Genomic DNA, 20,715 nt, shown 5'->3' with positions numbered 1-20,715 from the left:
TGTTGATTTAAAAATTTTTTTAAATGACAGGTATAGCAGAAATAATTATGTTCTATTTAAAATTAAAGGGCATTGAACCACTGAAAAGTAAATGAAATAATTTTTGTCAAATATTAAACAAGATACTATAAAATTGAATTGCAGCTGAAAATTAATTTCAAAATGAAAAGGGCTGTTGACTCAACAGTCATTAAGAACTAAGTGTTCACAATGTACATAGATTTAGATGTCTATTACATTGTAGTTATTCTGAGATTGTCCCTTTACTTTGGGAGTTCTCATTTACTTCGTTTCTGCAACAAGCCAACCTAATTTACTATTTTTGTTGCACTATTGCACTTTACAAATAAATGTTCTGAGAAGTCTGATTCACAGAATCTTTACAACTGAGAAACAGAACATTTGACCAACCAACTCTGTGCCACAGGCCTCGCAGTCCCATTGCTCTGTCACAGAATGGAATTGTTCTTTTACATTCATCTGAGGGTGCAGACAAGAACTTGAATTCATGTCTCATCCTAAAGATGGCACCCCTGACAGTGTAACACTTCGTTCCTGGTGCTGCAGAGATATCAGCCAGGAGACACTGTTCAAGTCTCTGGAGTGGGATGCAACCCAGAGCCTTCTGAATCAGAGGGAATGAAGGGAGATAAGGACTGAAACTCAGGCAGTACTTTGCACAGGAATATTGCCCAGACTAATAATATTAGAAATTTGAGAGATGTGATATGAATCAAATGACAGAAGATATTGGTTGAATATCAATATTGTGTGCTACCAATCAAGTAAATTTATTGACGAGAAAATCGGCAGATGCTGGAAATCTGAGCAACACACACAAAATGCTGGAGGAACTTGGCAGGCCAGGCAGCATCCGTGGCAAAGAATAAACAGTCGATGTTTCGGGCCGAGACCCTTCGTCAGGTCTGGAAAACAAGATGGGTTTAGAGCAGGAAGGTGGGGGGAGGGAAGGAAGAAGTGCAAGGTGGTAGGTTGTAGGTGAAACCGGGAGAGGGGGAGGGGTGAAATAAAGGGCTGGGAAGCTGATAGGGGAAAGAGATAAAGGGCTGGAGAAGAGGGAATCTGTGAGAAGAGGGTAGAAGACCATGGAAAAAAAGCGAAGGGGGAGGAGAGGGAGGTAATGGGCAGGCAAGAAGTTTAAGAAATCGATGATTAGTCAGAAGGCTGCAGAGTTCCCAGTGGAACATCAATTTCTCAAACTTCCAGTAATTGTTCTCCAACCCCATCACCATTCCCATTCCCGTTTCCCTCTCTCACCTCACCTCCTTACCTGCCCATCACCTCCCTCTGGTGCTCCTCCCTCATCCACTTCTTCCACGGTCTTCTTCCTCCTCTTCTCAGATTCCCCCTTCTCCAGCCCTTTATCTCTTTCACCTATCATCTCCATTGCACAAATCCAGCGTGGAATTGATGGATGAAGTGACATCGTTCATGAATCACATGGGGGAAAGATGATGTTGCAGTGGTTAACAGCAACCAGGTTCCATCCTGATCTCAGGTATTGTCTGTGTTCTCCCTGTGACAGCGTGGGTTTCCCCAGGACGTTCAAACTGTGTGCTGCTGGTTGGTTGTCACTTGTGCAAGGTGAGTGGCAGCAGAATTGTTTGGGGGGGGGGTGGTCTACAGGTATGTGAGGTAGAGTAGTTAATTGGGAGATTAAAGGTCGATTGGGATAGATGAGGGAAATGGGATTGATAGGATAGTACTGAGACCCAGTATACATTCGGTGTGCTGAATAGCCCCGTTCACTGTTATGAGCAATAAAAAATACGAGACTATTCCCTCAGAGCTGACCAGCTAAAATCTATTTGGCCCTATATATGGTTTTTCTCCTCAGCTGAAACTGTCTTTTCCAAAACAGCCACATTTCTTCCACTGATAAAGCAGCTGTCAAGAAGCCTGCTTTCTTTTCTCATACCAAATACATATTTACTATTAACACAAGAGATTCTGCAGATGCTGGAAATCTTGAGCAACTAACACGAAATGCTGGAGGCAGGTCAGGTAGCAGGGGAGGGGAATAAGCAGTTGATATTTTGAGCCGAACACGTCATCAGTCCTCGCAGAGTTCTTCCAGATTTCATGTGTGTTTCTCATATATTTATTATCAACTCCGTAATGCCCAAATTCAAAGATGTTTGCATCGTACCTAAGGTGGTTCTTTTAATGCCTAGACTAAACGTTAGCATGAATTCTCAGTAGCTCTGCAGTCCACTTCATCGGAGACCAAGAACTTATCATTCCCACCCCAGCCCCCCTGCAAACGGTGTGGGAGGTGTAAACACATCTCCAATACATACATTGGGTTTGTCCTCTCAGATCCCCACCATCACTGAGCTCTCACATACATGCATTTTGGTTGAGGAACAAATTAGAACTTTTCAAAGGCAGCCTGTTTGTCCTGCCATGATACTTCATCCCCTCACCATATTCAGAACTTGGTAGTCAGTTTTTGGAAGACAGCTAACCTCCTTTGCAAGAACTTTTTGTAGATTGGTTTTCTCTATTTCCACAAACCCTCCCACCTAACAGGTGGGAATAGCTTTAATCCAGCTCACCAGGTTGGAAATCCTCAGCTTTGGGTAAAATTTTGTATACATCTCATCCAAATGAGTATAGTAAGACAGAGCATAAGTCATGGTTCTACTCAATGTCTATCCATTTCCCCAGAGATGGATTAAGTTAAAATCACCTCCAACAGAGAATAGTAAACAGTAGCAAGTTGCAATTAACGATAAGGTCTTCCTCCCCTACTTTGAAAGTATTGGTCTTAATGTGACCCTGTGCAGGAATGGGTAGACATGACGAACACACTTGCCTATTGTCCTTGTAACACACTGGGAAAGGTTTCGCTGCTAACGTAATTGTCTTTCTGTAGAAGCCACGTCTGGGGTATGGTTAGAGATAACGGGTGCTTTGGAATGCGAGTTGGATCATTTTGTTTGGCATGAGATGAACAGAGAAGATGTTGGAGAGGACCAGTTGTAGGATACGACCCGGTGGGGAGATCGTGACTCGATGGAGCCAGACAACGAGAATTGAGCTCTAACTGGTGCACATTTGGCTGTTTAATTATAATGGCCTCCTTTTGTTTTCTCTTTCTTTTCCTTACTAACCCTTTAGTTAAGATTCCTTTAGTCATATGCAGTGTGCTGTCTGCTGTTTCTTGGCACTGAGTTGCAACAGGATTGCAAATTACACAGCATGCACACAAACCAGGAGTTTGGGGTGGGAGAGCCATCTCAATCTCACGGGTTTAGCGGGACCAGAGTGTGTCTTCCCTAGACTTACGCAGCCAAGGAAATCAGCGAAATTTCATCCTTTCTGCACTACACCACACCACCGACAAAAATGGGCTAGCTCCAGCATGCCAAGACAGTTTGAAGGATGAACATTATACAAAAAGAGTAACCATTCAATATCCATTGCATTACATTAAAATTGCTTTACAGTTTGTGCAGAGTAATTCACCAGAATAGTGAAGATAATGCATTATATGGTGACATCAACACATTCTACTTTTGCTCCAGAATTCATTCTATTGAGGTCAATAGATTTGAGTCACAGAGTAATACTCGGTGACACTAACAGCTAGGGAGACATTTCTTGACATAACTTTATATCACACCTTAGAATTCAAATTCTAATTAATTTTGGTATTGTAGTGCACATTATGTACCTACTTGAATCAAACAAAGGCTATTTTTTCTCACTCACCCAAGCCCACGGATCATCAGTTTTTCCTCTTCTTTACCCATTCTAACGCTGAGAAGAGATCTGATCTGGCCCAGTGAAGCAAGTAAGTTTATTGTATCCTCCACAGATACTTTATTTATTGTGTAGGTCTTGGGTAAAGCACGAACAAGCTCGCCAATGCCATCATACTGCCGATGCAGCAAGACGAACATGGCTCGAACAAGCTCCGGGTCTTCAATCACTGACTCTTGGGCCCATCGTACCATTGTCTCAGAAATCAACTGCTGAAGATTGGCTGAAAATAAATCAAAATCAGACATTAATTTCAATTGACTTTATCAAGCACCTCTGCAGAATACTAGGAGAAACATTGCGCTTTCCGTAAAAACTACAATTAAGTTCTCATATATGATAAAGACTGCAAGAGTGAAGCTTTCTTGTTGTGCACGCCTGGTGTTGAAATGTAGTACGTTTTGAATGTTGCCATTATTTGTCTTTGATGTCCATACAGGTCATCTGAGTGGCACTGTTATAACATTACAAATAATTCTAAAATCAAAAAACTCCCAATGTTGAAAATTTGAAGTAAGATCACTGAACAGAAACATTAACTCCTTTTTCTTTTCTAGAGACACTGTTTGATCTGGTGAGGATTTCTGGCATTTTCTGTTTCATATTACCATCAATTCATTGGACTTTCTCTGTATCTCATGACTAATTCTACTGAATCTTCAAAATTTTTACATCTTACTTCCATTCTTTGCCAATATTTCCATTGTTGTCTCTCTTTCAAACAGAGGTTCCCAATTTTTTAAGCCATGGCCCTCTACCATTAATCAAAGGGTCAACAGACCCCCGGGTTGGGAACTTTTCCTCCAGACTACTTCCTCTACCATTCTTACTCCACCCTCCAATTGGGTCAAAGAGCCAGAGAACAACCGACACCAAAGTTATTCTGGAACCAACAGATGTAACAACATGTTGATATGGTAACCTCATTGCTCCAAACATTGCTGGGTAAAAAAATATATATAATTTCTGTAGGTACAGAGATCAGCTACAGGGTAAATTTAAGGAGTGGCATCCTATAGTGAGATAGTTATAAAAGATGGGGTTAGAATTGAGATCCTGAGAATGGCCATTGTGTGAAACATTAAAAACACTCACTGGACTTCTTCACTTCTTGTTCTATTGGGTTCTCTTTCTGCTTTTTCTTTAAGTAAGTCATTTTTTCTACCAGATTCATTAGACGGCCCCTGATTGTGGAATCACTGTCATCATTGTTTGCTTCTTCTTCTTCCAACTCAATTCCTGAAACAGAGTAAAAATAAATATTCTATTTAACCCCAGAACCTCAAAGCTAATCAATAAACTTCAAGACTTTGGCCTCAAAATTGACTCCTCGATTTTCTCACTTGCAGACTTCAGTCAGTTCAGATTGGCTACAACATCTCCTCCACCATCTCTACCAAAACAGGAACCCCACAGGGCCATGCGCTTCGCCCCCCTGCTCTACTCGCTTTACATGTATGACTGTGTGGCTAAGCACAGTTCCAATGCCATATTTAAATTTGCTGTCATTGGCTGAATCAAAGGTGCTGATGAATCAACATAGAGGAGGGAGAATGAAAATTTGGCTGAGCGTTGCCACGACAACCACTTCTTATTCAAGCAACACATATCAAAGTTGCTGGTGAACGCAGCAAGTCAGGCAGCATCTCTAAGAAGAAGTACAGTCGACGTTTCAGGCCGGGACCCTTCGTCAGGACTAACTGAAGAAAGAGTTAGTAAGTGATTTGAAAGTGGGAGGGGGAGGGGAGATCCAAAATGATAGGAGAAGACAGGAGGGGGAGGGATGGAGCCAAGAGCTGGACAGGTGATTGGCAAAAGGGATATGAGAGGATCATGGGACAGGAGGCCCAGGGAGAAGGAAAAGGGGGAGGGGGGGAAAACCCAGAGGATGAGCAAGGGGTATAGTCAGAGGGACAGAGGGAGAAAAAGGAGAGTGAGAGAAAGAATGTGTGTATAAAAATAACGGATGGGGTACGAAGGGGAGGCGGGGCATTAGCGGAAGTTAGAGAAGTCAATGTTCATGCCATCAGGTTGGAGGCTACCCAGACGGAATATAAGGTGTTGTTCCTCCAACCTGAGTGTGGTTTCACCTTTACAGTAGAGGAGGCCGTGGATAGACATGTCAGAATGGGAATGGGATGTGGTATTAAAATGTGTGGCCACTGGGAGATCCTGCTTTCTCTGGCGGACAGAGCGTAGGTGTTCAGCGAAACGATCTCCCAGTCTGCGTCGGGTCTCGCCAATATATAGAAGGCTACATCGGGAGCACCGGACACAGTATATCACCCCAGCCGACTCACAGGTGAAGTGTCGCCTCACCAGGAAGGACTGTCTGGAGCCCTGAATGGTGGTAAGGGAGGAAGTGTAAGGGCATGTGTAGCACCTGTTCCGCTTACAAAGATAAGTGCCAGGAGGGAGATCAGTGGGGAGGGATGGGGGGGACGAATGGACAAGGGAGTTGCGTAGGGAGTGATCCTTGCGGAAAGCAGAGAGGCGGGAAGGGAAAGATGTGCTTAGTGGTGGGATCCCGTTGGAGGTGGCGGACATTACGGAGAATAATACGTTGGACCCGGAGGCTGGTGGGGTGGTAGGTGAGGACCAGGGGAACCCTATTCCTAGTGAGGTGGCGGGAGGATGGAGTGAGAGCATATGTGCATGAAATGGGGGAGATGCGTTTGAGAGCAGAGTTGATGGTGGAGGAAGGGAAGCCCCTTTCTTTAAAAAAGGAAGACATCTCCCTCGTCCTGGAATGAAAAGCCTCATCCTGAGAGCAGATGTGGCGGAGACGGAGGAATTGCGAGAAGGGGATGGCGTTTTTGCAAGAGACAGGGTGAGAAGAGGAATAGTCCAGATAGCTGTGAGAGTCAGTAGGCTTATAGTAGATATCAGTGGATAAGCTGTCTCCAGAGATAGAGACAGAAAGATCTAGAAAGGGGAGGGAGGTGTCGGAAATGGACCAGGTAAACTTGAGGGCAGGGTGAAGGTTGGAGGCAAAGTTAATAAAGTCAACAAGCTCAGCATGCGTGCAGGAAGCATCGCCAATGCAGTCATCGATGTAGCGAAGGAAAAGTGGGGGACAGATACCAGAATAGGCACGGAACATAGATTGTTCCACAAAGCCAACAAGAAGGCAGGCATAGCTCGGACCCATACGGGTGCCCATAGCTACACCTTTAGTTTGGAGGAAGTGGGAGGCGCCAAAGGAGAAATTATTAAGAGTAAGGACTAATTTCGCTAGATGGAGCAGAGTGGTGGTAGGGGGAACTGATTAGGTCTGGAATTCAAAAAGAAGCAGAGAGCTTTGAGACCTTCCTGATGGGGGATGGAAGTATATAGGGACTGGACATACATGATGAAAATAAAGCGGTGGGGGCCAGGGAACTTAAAATCATCGAAAAGTTTAAGAGCGTGAGAAGTGTCTCGAACATAGGTAGGAAGGGATTGAACAAGGGGGGATAAAACCGTGTTGAGGTATGCAGAAATGAGTTCAGTGGGGCAGGAGCAAGCTGAGACAATAGGACTGCCAGGACAGGCAGGTTTGTGGATCTTGGGTAGGAGGTAGAAACGGGAAGTGCGAGGTGTGGGAACTATAAGGTTGGTAGCAGTGGATGGGAGATCCCCTGAGCGGATAAAGTCGGTGATGGTGTGGGAGACAATGGCCTGGTGCTCCTTAGTGGGGTCACGATCGAGGGGTAAATAAGAGGAGATATCCGCGAGTTGTCGCTGTGCCTCGGCATGGTCGAGGTCAGTGCGCCAGACTACAACAGCACCCCCCTTATCGGCAGGTTTAATAGTAAGGTTAGGATTAGTGCGGAGGGAGTGGAGAGCAGAGCGTTCAGAAGGAGTGAGGTTGGAATTGGAACAAGGTGTGGTGAAGTTGAGACGGTTGATGTCCCGTCGGCGGTTAGCAATAAAGAGATCCAGAGCAGGCAGAAGACCAGAGCGGGGTGTCCATGAAGAGGAGGAGGGTTGAAGATGGGAGAAGGGCTCATCGGTGGGGGTGGAAGAGTCCTTGCCGAAGAAGTAGGGGCTCGGAGACGGAGACAGTGGAAGAACAGTTCCGCATCATGGCGAACGCAGAACTCGCTGAGGTGTGGGCGAAGGGGGACAAAGGTGAGGCCCTTACTGAGGACAGAACGTTCTGCCTCAGACAGTTGAAGGTCGGAGGGGATCATCTTATTCAATGTCAGCAACACCAAGGAGCTGATCACTGACTTCAGGAAGAGGAAACCTGAGGTTCATGAGATGTTCTCATGGCGGGAGGGGGTTGCTCAGAGGATCAGCAACTTTAAATACCTTGGTGTTATCTTTTCATAGGATCTGTCCTGGGCCCAGTGTTTAAGTGCAGTTACGAAGAGAGCACAGCAACGCTTCTACTTCCTTAGAAGTTCGCAAAGATTCAGCTTGACACCTAAAATTTTGACAAATCTCTATAGATGTGTGGCGGAGAGTATATTGACTGGCTTTATCACAGCCTGGTATGGAAACAAAAATGCCTTTGAATGGAAAATCCTGCAACAAGTAGTGGATAAGGGCCAGTACATCACTGGTAAGACCTCCTCACCACTGAGCACATCTACACAGAGCACTCTTGCAGGAATGGAGCAGTCATCATCAATGACCCCCCCCCCCCCCCACCCCCAAGACCCAAGGTCATGTTTCCTTTTCACTGCCGCCATCAGGAAGAAAGTACAGGAGCCTCAAGACTCACTAGACCAGGTTCAAGAACAGTCATTACCCCTTAACCATCAGGCTCGTGAACCAGGGAGGTTAATTCCACTGGCCGAATTGTTCACACAAACTATGGACTCACCTTCAAGGACTCTTCATCTCATATTCTCCATATTTATTGCTTGCTTATTTATTTATTTATCTATCCATCTATTTATATATCTATCTATTTATTTATTTAGTATTTCTTTTATCTTGCACAGTTTGCTCTCTTTCGCACACTGTTTGTCTGCCCTGTAGGGTGCAGTCTTTCAGTGACTCTGTTATGGTTCTCGGACTTCATGGGGTGCCTAGGCGCAATTCGAGTAGCAGCAGTACTCTCAATGGATACGATTAAATATTCCCATTTCAGCCTGATACAGCTAAAAAGCACAACTACTTCCAAATTCAGTACAGTCAACAAAGATGTCTTAATGCGTTTAAAAAACTACCGCTGCTTAAAACCGACAGAAACAACACCGACTGTGATCAGAAGCGCCCACGGAGGACACCTCAGAGAAAGTGCGGGTGTAGATCAGGGTTACAGGTGCGTTTAAGGAAACGGGGTTTTAAACTCCCTATACCGACTATCTTGCTGGCAAACTTGCAGTGTCTGGTGAATAAAATCGATGATCTCATAGCTGGGGTGCTGAATCAGAGGGACATTAGGACTGCGTTCAATATACATATATCTATTCAATATATGTAATTGATTTACCTTTTTATTTATTATTATTTTTATTTTTCTCTCTGCTAGATTATGTATTTCATTGAACTGCTCCTGCTAAGTTTCAAATTTCACGTCACGTGCCAGTGATAATAAACCTGATTCTGATTCATTGAGAATGCCCACAAGAGAATGAATCTCAGACATAGAGGTACTTTGATAATAAACTTACTTTGAACTTTGCAATTAATGACATTCAGAAAACAAAGCAAGGAAGAGGGATCATTGTTTTCGAGTCGCAGGGTCACAGAAAGTTCACCCTGAATGTTATAGCTTTCACTTTTCTTGTTACTGATGAACTTTGAGATGGATAGAATCATTGAGGCATAGAGTACTACAGCACAGAAACAGGTCCTTCAGTCCCTCTAACCTGTACTGAGCTATTACTCTGCCTAGTTCCATTGACCTGTACCTCACCTCCAAGCCTCTCCCATCCATGTACATACCCAAATTTCTCTTAAATGTTGAATTTGAACCCACATCCACCACTTCCCTGGCAGCTCATTCCACATTCTCACCACTCTCTGAGTGAAGAAGTTCACTCTCAAATTCCCGTTAAACATTTCACCTTTCACCCCTTAACCCATGACCTCTAGTTCTCTTCTTACTCAAGCTCAGTGGAAAAAAGCCTGCTGGCTTTTGTCCATTTATACTGCACATAATTTTATATACAATACCTCTATCAAATCTACCCTCTTTATCCTACACTCTGGGGAACAAAGTCTTAACTTATTCAACCTTTCCCTGTAACTCAAATCCTTAAATCCCAGCAACATTGTTGTAAATTTTCTCTGCAATCTTTCAACCTTATTGATATCTTTCCTGTTCGTAGGTGACCAGAACAGTTTTAAACTGACCATTTTAATTTCCCTACTTAAGTCCATGAAAAATCTCATGCTGCTGTATTGATTAATTCAACTTCTAAGTAATCAATAAAATTGGACGCTGCTTTCTTCAAAACATCAATAAGATTTGCAAACACCAAAGTGAGTTCCCTCTGGTTCACTCAATCTCGTCTGACACCAAACACACCCTCCTCTAACACCCAACCCATCCTGACCGAACACCAACCTCTCCCTAGTACTTGACCTTTACCCTCTTTGATGAGCACAATCTCACTGTCCAATGGTCAATCCCTGACTGCAACCCATCCCCAGCTGAAGATGCAGTAACCTGATTGTCTTCTGTCAACACTGACGATTCACCCTCACAACTGAGCTTCAAAGTTTAACCAAACTTGTTTATTTTCAAATAGTGACATTAGTTGCAATTACTCTTCAAATACATTCATGTTCATTTATTTCCACTTTTCCCACAGAATCACATTTTACTGCTACTGTATATTGTGTGAATTTGGCTTGGTGTGCCTACAATTATAGGAAGGATACTTTCAAAATGGGCACTAACCACAATGTGCCATGAGATCTTCATGGAAATCCAGCAAGTCTTCACGTACTTCTCCTGGGCAAGGACACTCACGTCTGTCATTTTTAAAGCTTAGCAACATGTTAATCTGAAAATAAAATAGATATATTACTCTTACAACGAAGCTCTTATATTGCTGGAGTAAAAAATCAGGACAAGCTCACTGTGTAGATGACGGAGTACCATTTCTTGCAAAATACTCAAACTACATTTGAGTCTTTCATTCTTTTCCCATCTGAACCAGAATTAAAGTCACAAATTCATCACAGATATGGGTCTTCAGCCCAACATATCTAAGTCAATCATTAATTACATACATATCTTTACTATTTCTGTGACCATCATTTGGGTCTTTATCAACTATGCTTGGCAGGTATGTGTAGGCTATCTATCAAGGAAGTATACACAAACATCCAGGATTTCTTGTGGGTCATCTTTTGAATGTTTTCAATGAGCTTAAGAGATAGTTTTTCACTGAGTCTGCACCAACCATTAAGACCTCACTTGCACTAATTTGACACTAATTCCATTTCTCTTTCTCACCATTTTCCCACCAACTTTACCTTCCACCACTCATTAAAACACCAGCAGCAATGACAGAGGTCAATTAATCTCCCAACCCACACACCTTTCGGATGTGGAAAGAAACTTAAGCACCTGGAGGAAACCCAGGCAGTCGCAGGGAAAACATGCAGACTCCACATAGACAGCACCAGAGATTATGACTGAGCCCAGGCTGCTCGAGGTCTGAAGCAGCAGCTCTACCAGTAGTACCAACGAGCCACCCAAATGTACCTTCTTAAAAAATTGCTCTGAGATGTCAAATGAGGAGTAGATCTCATGCTCAGTTTAATGTTATAAACTCACCTGGCAAAAACTTGGAAGTTGCATATATAGAGGCATCTATCTTTTTAATCCACACACATCAAAGTTGCTGGTGAATGCAGCAGGCCAGGCAGCATCTCTAGGAAGAGGTACAGTCGAGGTTTCAGGCCGAGACCCTTCGTCAGGACTAACTGAAGGAAGAGTTAGTAAGAGATTTGAAAGTGGGAGGGGGAGGGGGAGATCCAAGCGGCCTGAAACGTCGACTGTACCTCCTCCTAGAGGTGCTGCCTGGCCTGCTGCGTTCACCAGCAACTTTGATGTGTGTTGCTTGAATTTCCAGCATCTGCAGAATTCCTGTTGTTTATCTTTTTAATCTACTGATTGCACCTCTGATATTTTAATTTTCTCCCCATTTAGAAATAGTCATCATCTTTATTCCTTCCACCAAAGTGCATGGTGATACATTTCTCTACACTATGTTCCATCTGCCAATTCTTTACCTATTCTCCCAATTAGTCTATGTCATTCTGCAGACTCCCTTAACAGTACCTGCTCCTCCACCTGTCTTCATATTATCTGTAAAATTGACCACAAAGTTATCAATTCCATCTTCAAATCATTGACTTATAATGTGAAAAGAAGCAATGCCAACACCAACTTCTGGCAGCCAACCAGAAAATGCACCCTTTATTCCCACTCCTTGCTTCCTGGCAGTCAGCTTATCTTCTATCCATGCTAGTATCCTTCCTGTAACACCATGGACTCTAATTTTGTTAAGCAGTCTCATGTCTTCTAAAAATCTATGTGAACAATATTATTGATGCTCCTTTGTCTATCCTGCTTGCTATTCCCTCAAAGAATTCCAACAGATTTGTCAGGGAAGATTTCCCCTGATGGAAACCATGCTGACTTTGGCTTATTTTGTCATGTGCCTCCAAGTATCTCAAAACATTATTCTTAACAACCGTCTCCAACATCTTCCCAACCACTGATGTCAAGTTAACTGGCCTATAATTTTCTTTCTTCTCCCTCCCTCCTTTCCTGAAGAGTGGAAAGACATTTGCAATTTTCCAGACCTTCGGAACCATTCCAGAATTTATTGATTCTTGAAAGATCATTACTAATACCTCTGTGATCTCTTTAGCTACCACTTTTGGAATGCTGTGGTGTAGTCTGTTTGTCCAGGTGTCTTACCTACCTTCAGACCTTTCAGCTTCCCAAGCATCTTCCCCTTAGTAATAGTGACTAAACTCACAACTGCCCCCTCACATTCTCAAATTTCTGGCATGTCCTCCACGTGAAGACTGATGCAAAATGCCCTTTATATTTGTTTGTTATTTCTTTGTTTCTCCATTACTACCTCTCCAGTGTCATTTTCCAGCAGCCTGATATCCACTCTCAGCTCTCTTTTATCCTTTATATATCTGAAAAAACTTGTTGCAAACAGAAGATGTACTTCACCTCCTCCCTCACCTCCATTCATTGTTCCAAACAGTCATTCCAGCTGAGGCAACAGTTTACTTGTGAATCTCTTGGGGTCATCTACCGTATCCCGTGTTCCGAGTGCAGTTTCCTCTACATTGGTGAGATCCACTGTAGATTGGGTAACTGCTTTGTTGAACACCTCCACTCAATTCACAGAAATCAGGATTTCCCAGTGGCCAACCTTTTTAATTCATATTTCCATTCCCATTCTGACATGTCAGTGCATGACCTCCTCTTCTGCCACGATCAGGCCACTATCAGGTTGGAGGAACAACAGCTTATATTCCGTATAGGTAGCCTCTAACCTGATGGCATGAACATCAATTTCTACAACTTCCAGTTTTTTCCCCTTCCCATTCTTTCTTCATTTCCCCACTCTGGTCTCCTAACTCTACTCTTCACCTGTCTATCACCTCCTCCTAGGGTCCCATTCTCTTTCCCTTTTTCCCATGGTCTCTTCTCCACTCTTGTCAGATTCCTTCTTCTCCAATTCTTTATCTTTTCCACCTATCACCTTCTAGCTTCTTACTTAATCCTCCTTATCCCAAACTGGCTCAGCATGGCTTCACCTATCACCTTCTAGCTGGTCTTCCTTCCACTCCCCCGCCTTCTTATTCTGTCAACTTCCCCATTCCTATCCAGTTGTGATGAAGGTTCATGGACCGGAATGTTGACTGTTCGTTCCCCTGACTTGCTGAGTTCCTCCAGCATTTTGTATCTGTTGTTCTGGATTTCCAGCATATGCAAAATCTCTTGTGTTTATTATTAGTTGCCTTCCGGTGGTTTTTGAAAGCTCCCCAATGCTGTAACTTGCCACTATTTTTTGCTGTATTATATGCCTTCTCTTTTGCTTTTATGCTCTCTTTGACTTCCCTTGTTAGCCATGGTTTCCTCATCCTCCCTTAAAATGCTTCTTCATCTTTGAGATATATCTATCCTGCGCCTTCCGAATGGCTCCCAGGCATTGCAGTTCTGGCATCATCCCTGATAGTGTCATTGTCCAATCAACTTTGGCCTTCTCTCTCTCAAACTGCAGGGTGAATTCTATCATATTATGCTCACTGCCTCTAAAGGGTTCCTTTACCTTAAGCTCCCTAATCAAATCCAGTTCATTGCACAACACCCAATCCAGCATTGCCTTTCCACTGGTTGGCTCAACCACAAGATTCTCTAAAAAAAAACCATCTCATAGGCATTCTATAAATTCTATCTTTTGGGATCCAGCATCAACCTAATTTTCCCAATCTACCTGCATAACGACAATTTTAACATTGCCCTTTTCTCATGCCTTTTCTATCTCCTGTTGTAATTTGAATCCCACATCTTAGCTACTGTTCAGAGGCTGGTATATAATTCCCATCAGGGTCTATTTGACCTTATGGTTTCTTAACTCTATCCACAAGGGCTCTACATCTTCCAATCCTATGTCATCTCTTTTTAAGGAGCCACTCCACTCCCTCTGCCTACCTGCCTGTCCTTTTAATACAATGTGTATCCTTGGATGTTAAGTTTCCAATTATGATCCCCTCTCAGTCACGTCTCAGTGATGCCCACAAAGACATACCTGCCAATCTCTAACTGCACTAAAAGATCATTTACCTTATTCTGTATACTGCGTGCATTCAAATTTAACACCTTCAGTCCTGTATTCGTCACCCGATTAGATTTTGTTCCCATGTTACACTTCAACTCATCCCACTGACCCTCTCATCTGCCTGTCCTTCCTGGCAGTCTCACTACACACTGCATCTATTTGTACGATATACCAACTGCACCATCCTCAGCCCTATCACTCCAGTTTCCATCCCCTTACCAAATGAGTTTAAATCCTCCCCAAAAGCTCCAGCAAACCTACCTGCAAGGATATTGGTCCCCCTCGGGTTCAGGTGTAATCTGTCCATTTTGTACAGGTCATACCTTCCCCAGAAGAGATCCCAATGATCCAGAAATCTGAAACCCTGTTCCCTGCACCAATTCATCTGTCAAAAGCCACGCGTGAAAGCCACACGTTCATTTATCAAATTATCCCATTCTTACCCTCACTGGTGTGTGGCACAGGCAGCAATCCAAAGGCTACTACCCTGCAAGTCCTGCTTTTCAGCTTTCTATCTAACTGCCAAATGCTCTCTTCAGGACGTCCTCCCTTTTCCTACCTATGTCATTTGTGCCAATATGTAGCACGAATTTCAGCTGTCCCCCTTTAGAATGCTGTGGACTCAACCCTGGCACCTGCGAGGCAACATACCACCCAGGTGCCTCCTTCGCGTGCACAGAATTTCCTGCTCGTTGCTCTAACTATAGAATCCCCTGTCACTACAGCACTCCTCTTCTTCCCCTTACCCTTCTGAGCCACAGAGCCAGAGACCTGACCACTGTGGTTTTCCTCTGCCAGGTCATTCCCCCTCCCCACAACAGCATCCAAAGCAGTATACCTGTTGTTGAGGGGAATGGCCACTGGCTGCCTGTCCCCTTTCCCCCTTCTTACTGTCACCCAATTCCCTGTGTCCTGCACCCTGGGTGTAAGCTGCAACTGAATGCACTTATTGTAGGTAAAGTAGACGGGGACACTGGAGATCTCCCTATCGTCCCACATCCTGCAAAAGGAGCATTCCACTATCCTGCCTGGCATCCCCACTGCTCTAACCATGCAATAAGAGGGAAAGAAATTAAATTTTAAAAAATCTACCTACAGCCTCTGCCTCTCCTCATTGAAGCCTCTATAAATCAAAGCCTGAGCTTTCCACTCTAACACTGGCCCACTCCCACAAAGGCTGCTCTGCTTTAACTTAACTTTTTTTTGTGCTCTTACCACGTGCCTAATTATGTACAATCCAATATCTCCTCAGGAACTGTGGCTCACAGAATGTTCCGACTGCCCCCATTCACTTCTTTTGAACTCTCTCCTGCTACACAATGCAACGTCTCCTCGGGAACTCCTGGTCATCAACAAACAGTGCAATGGAGGACTTTTACATTCCCCTGATTTGATTGACACACAGGGCCTGAGTTCATTGAAGTCTCATATGAAAGTCAACACCTACAACACTGAAGCATCTACTTAGTACCAACATGCCAGTTAAGACTCTGTTCAAATGTGAAGCACACAGAACACCTCAAAGCAAAGGTGGTGCTTCCTCATGTCAAGATGGATAGCTTCAATAAATTTTAGTCAGAGAAGCAGCCAGTTCATCAGTTACTACTTTGATTACTCAACTATGATTGAAGAGCCCAGAATATATGGCAATAGGAGATAAAATATGGTACCAAGTTTAAAAACAGCAGGTGGAATTTTTTCATTCCATTGGCTTTCAATCAAGAAATAATTCACAGTAATAATTCAGAATTCAAATATATTTCGGGAAATTATTTGTACAGTGAGGTCTTCCTTTGGAATGCACAATGAGCTGGTAACAGGATTAACCAAGATTTTCTCAAGGGTATTGGGTAGAGAAATTAATTTCCAGGTGTACAAGGAAAGAATGGTGGCGACTGGATTAATTTTTTCAGAGAGAGTATGGTTTTGATGGGCCGAATTCTACAAAGGTTCTATGATTCTATATAAAACATTTCTAATAAACACCCAGCCCAATTTTCAAATCAACTTAAAATCAGCAATAATAAAATATCTACAGGGATTCAGTACTTTTAATTAGATGTTTTAATGATGACTAGACATAGATAATTAAATATTCAGAACACCCAGTGCAATTTTCCTACCTGCTCTTGTGGAGGTGATCGGAATTCTTTGGTTTTCTTGGCAGTCAATGCTGCAGACATATTTAATGCCTGCATCACTTCATTGTATCGGAACCTCTGGTTCTCTTGGAGCTTTAACACAAAGTCATCGGAAAAGGCAACAATGGCTTCAATCCGATGGCGGAGTTGACAGTCACACAAATACTGCAGAAGGTGGCACATCTGTAAAAAAGAAAGTCAATATTTACAGCAGAATCTCTTCACAGTAGGTGGTGCAGGAATCATGGATCCCTCTCCCGTTAGGTGACTATGTAAACACAGATGTTCTGCAAGGTCTTCATAATATTTAGCTTGAAGCAAAAATTGTTCACAAAGTGAATCTACTTTGTACAAACTATTGAAAGAGAAATCCTCTCTTCTAAATATTCTTAATTGCTTTAACCACAAGCAAATCTTGAGAAGATGAAATTCAGGCCAAAGAAAATTTATGTATGAATTACACAGTTACTGATTCTGTTCTGACAGCTCCAACTAAAACTACAAAAAAAAACTCCAAAACATTGACATCTTCAGATCTCCACCTCCCATCGGCCTATTTATTCCAAATTGTCTCATCCACTTGGACACATAAGAGACTGCAGATGCTGAAATCTGGAGCAAAAATACAACCTGCTGGAGGAACTTAGAGAATCGAGCAGCATCAGGGTTAGGATGAGAACTCTGCACATTTCAGTCATGATGCAGGATTTTTTCTGAAACATCAATGGTTTCTTTCCCCTCAGAGATACCTTTTCAGTCACTGAGCTCCTCCAGAAGATTGTTACTTGTCCAGTTCATCATCTGCTCTTCTTTTAGATCCTCTCACACCCTATTCTTAAGAGAGAGACAAAGATTATACATTCTTTTTCTCAGACCTTTAGAATCCCTCTTTTTTCTGTACTCTGCACCTATTTTAGACATTTACATTTCTGTTAAGAAAGGGGAGGTTTTCCTACCTTAGCACATGTATGAAGAACACATGCAGGCAAAGACTGATGTTTATGTGACATATGTGTCAAGCACCTTCAAAGATATTATTATTATTATTATTCACTAGGTTCTTCACTATCAACATTCTGGGAGCCACCATTGGCTAGGAAGTCACGTAGGCCAGCCACAGAAAACTAGGGCTACCAGAACAAGTTAGAAGCTACACATCTTGGGCCGAGTGACTTGTCCTTTCCATCATCTACAAGACACAAGTTAGCTGAAAGATGAAGAACTAACTACTTATCGGAAAGCAGCACCAACAGCTCTCAAGAAGCTCGATACTTCCTTGCTGGCACTTCTGCATATTCATTCCTTTGACCACCAGCTCACTATGACTGCAGTGTACGTTGTAGTTATTCACCAAGGCTACTACAACAGCACATCCCAAATCCATGACCTTCCACTAAGAAAGATAAGGGCAGCAGACATCTGGAATCACTAGCGCCTTAGAGGCTTTTCTCCAAGTTGTGCATCATTCTGAGTTGAACATATACTGTCAGTTCTTTGTCATCGCTGGAGCTAAATCTTGGAACTATCCAACAACACCCCATAAGGAATGACTTCAAGTAAATGATCTACCCCAATTTTCCTTAGAAGTTAGGGATGAACAATAAATACTGGCCACGTTAATGATACCCAGATCCTAGAAATTCATATAGAACTTATTCTACTTCCAAATATTTCTGGGAAAATTTGCTTAGAGAGACTTGTTTGTTCCTACTGTCTCTGATGATGATCAGACACTGCAACAAAATTACTACTAGCTGCTTTGGAGTGGTAAATCTTTGAGTTTATGCATAATATTTTTGAGAGTTGTACCTCTTTTGAATATTTAACCACAATAGGCAACCAATCTCTAAATCTTTATTCAAATGCCTTCTTTTTCCATTTTGCATTTGAGCCCTGTGATTTGATTGGTGGCCAATGGGGGACAACTGTATTGCTGGGTTTGGGTTGAGTAAGGCTGGGTATGGAAAACATACTGGACCAGGTGACATCTCATCATGCTGAAATGCCCTAACTACAGCATGTGTTTTCCTCACATTAGTGTTTGGGAGAACCTTCAGCATTTGGTAGGATACACCCATGCTGTGAGCCCTTGATTTTCTGTACAATAGTAATTCAGGGTGGAGTCAGGAATTAATAAAATGACAAGTCTTCAACTTGGATTGGGTTGTAATCTTATTCCCAAGCATATCTTTTACTTGCTAATGATAAAATGCGACAGTGGAACATGCAAGACTAATTGTAAGGTACATAGTAAATGATAACTAGATCACCCATTACGAAGGAAAGATTATGAAATGCATTAACCATTTGTCCAGGGATTTTTATTATAACAGGAAATGACATCAAAGTTGATAGAAGCTAACTGTTTGTTCTTTGATGAGAGCAAAGGAAACAGAATATTTTTGGATTTTAATGTAACGTCCATATATCAGGTTATAATGCAAAATAAAATTTGGATTCATTTTTTAAAAGATATAAAATTAAGAATTTCAGTTTCAATCTTTAAATAAAACCGCCAAGTAGATAATCATCATAAATTTCCACATATGGTAGTAGAGTTGATGTTCAAAAAAATAGTAAGTTATCATTCTCAATATCTGTGCAAATTTAAGGTGTGAACAAAAATGTAGCAGAGATGAAGGATATCAGTATCAGATAAATAAATGACAACTTAAGTTAAATATCACCTTTACGCAGATGTGATATGACAATTATTATTATAAAAAGCTTTCAGATCATGTGGATTCTACTGTCCATTTTACATCAAGCTGATTGATGCGTGGGAATACAAATTGGAACATTAATATATTGCCAGTTAAATGGTTGTCCGTGATCATTTTTGCTCTCCTTCTCTGTAACCAAATTCCCTGCTTTTAGTCAGCCCACCAGGACCTCTTGATCTTGGATCTGATGCTCTTTTTTATTCTCAAACACCAGGCATTGTACACACCTTATCATCTTGTTGCTTTCAAACCGTCCCCACCATCTTATCATCCACCCATCCTTCTTAATCTCTAAATCCCATCACCCTACCATCTCCCTCTTCCAGTCCTGCATCCAAGATCATCCCAGCATATGAACTGGGAGCAAATGCAGGCAAGGTAGTCTTCCTTGGTCATCTCTGGGCAGTGTGTTCCAAAGAATTTGTTTCTATGTTTCTCTCATATTGGACCCGTTCTCCTTAGCTTTGCTCTTAACTTAAATGAGGGAAGTGGGTAGGAGGAGGAGAATTATGGTGAGGTGACTAGGTGAAAGAAAGAATAAATTATATAGTTCAAAAAGAAAACACTCAGCAATTCTGACAAAGGCTCTTCAACCTGAGACTTTAACTTTGCTTCTTAACTTCAGATGCTGCCAAACCTGTGGAGTGGAGCATTTTGTGCTTTTGATTTTGTTCTTATTTCAGAGCTCCAGCATTAGCAATACTATTAATTTTAATTTATGTTGTGCTTTTCAGAGCTTTAGAAACATAGAAACATAGAAAACCTACAGCACAATACAGGCCCTTCGGCCCACAATGCTGTGCCGAACATGTACTTTAGAAATCACCGAGGGTTACCCATAGCCCTCTATTTTTCTAAGCTCCATGTACCTATCCAGGAGTCTCTTAAAAGACCCTATTGTATTTGCCTCCAGCACCATCACTGGCAGCCTATTTCGCACACTCACCACTCTCAGCATAAAAAACCTACCTCTGAAATCTCCTCTGTACCTCCTTCCAAACACCTTAAAACTGTGCCCTCTCGTGTTAGCCATTTCAGCCCTGGGAAAAGGCCTCTGACTATCTACATGATCAATGCCTCTCATCATCTTATACAACTTTATCAGGTCACCTCTCATACTCTGCCACTTCAAGGAGGAAAGGCTGAGTTCACTCAACCTATTCTCATAAGGCATGCTTCCCAACCCAGGCAACATCCTTGTAAATCTCCTCTGCGCCCTTTCTATAGTTTCCAGATCCTTCCTAAAGTGAGGTGAGCAGAACTGAGCACAGTAATCCAAGCACAGTGGGGTTTGAC

General features: G+C 42.5%; 1 protein-coding gene across 1 annotated transcript in view; it reads right to left on the bottom strand.

Annotated features, from left to right (window-relative positions):
* Positions 1-20,715, bottom strand: part of ryr2a (ryanodine receptor 2a (cardiac)) — a 785,545-nt gene that overhangs the window by 267,544 nt on the left and 497,286 nt on the right. Inside the window, exons 37-40 of the mRNA XM_072264911.1 lie at positions 16,679-16,879; positions 10,634-10,739; positions 4,885-5,028; positions 3,739-4,012 (exon numbers count right to left, since the gene is read on the bottom strand). Of these exons, the coding sequence (XP_072121012.1) occupies positions 3,739-4,012; positions 4,885-5,028; positions 10,634-10,739; positions 16,679-16,879 (725 nt within the window). The remainder of the gene's footprint in view (positions 1-3,738; positions 4,013-4,884; positions 5,029-10,633; positions 10,740-16,678; positions 16,880-20,715) is intronic.

This window comes from Mobula birostris, chromosome 8 (genome assembly GCF_030028105.1).
Source record: "Mobula birostris isolate sMobBir1 chromosome 8, sMobBir1.hap1, whole genome shotgun sequence".
NCBI lineage: Eukaryota > Metazoa > Chordata > Chondrichthyes > Myliobatiformes > Myliobatidae > Mobula > Mobula birostris.
This window is presented reverse-complemented; position numbering and strand designations above follow the sequence as displayed.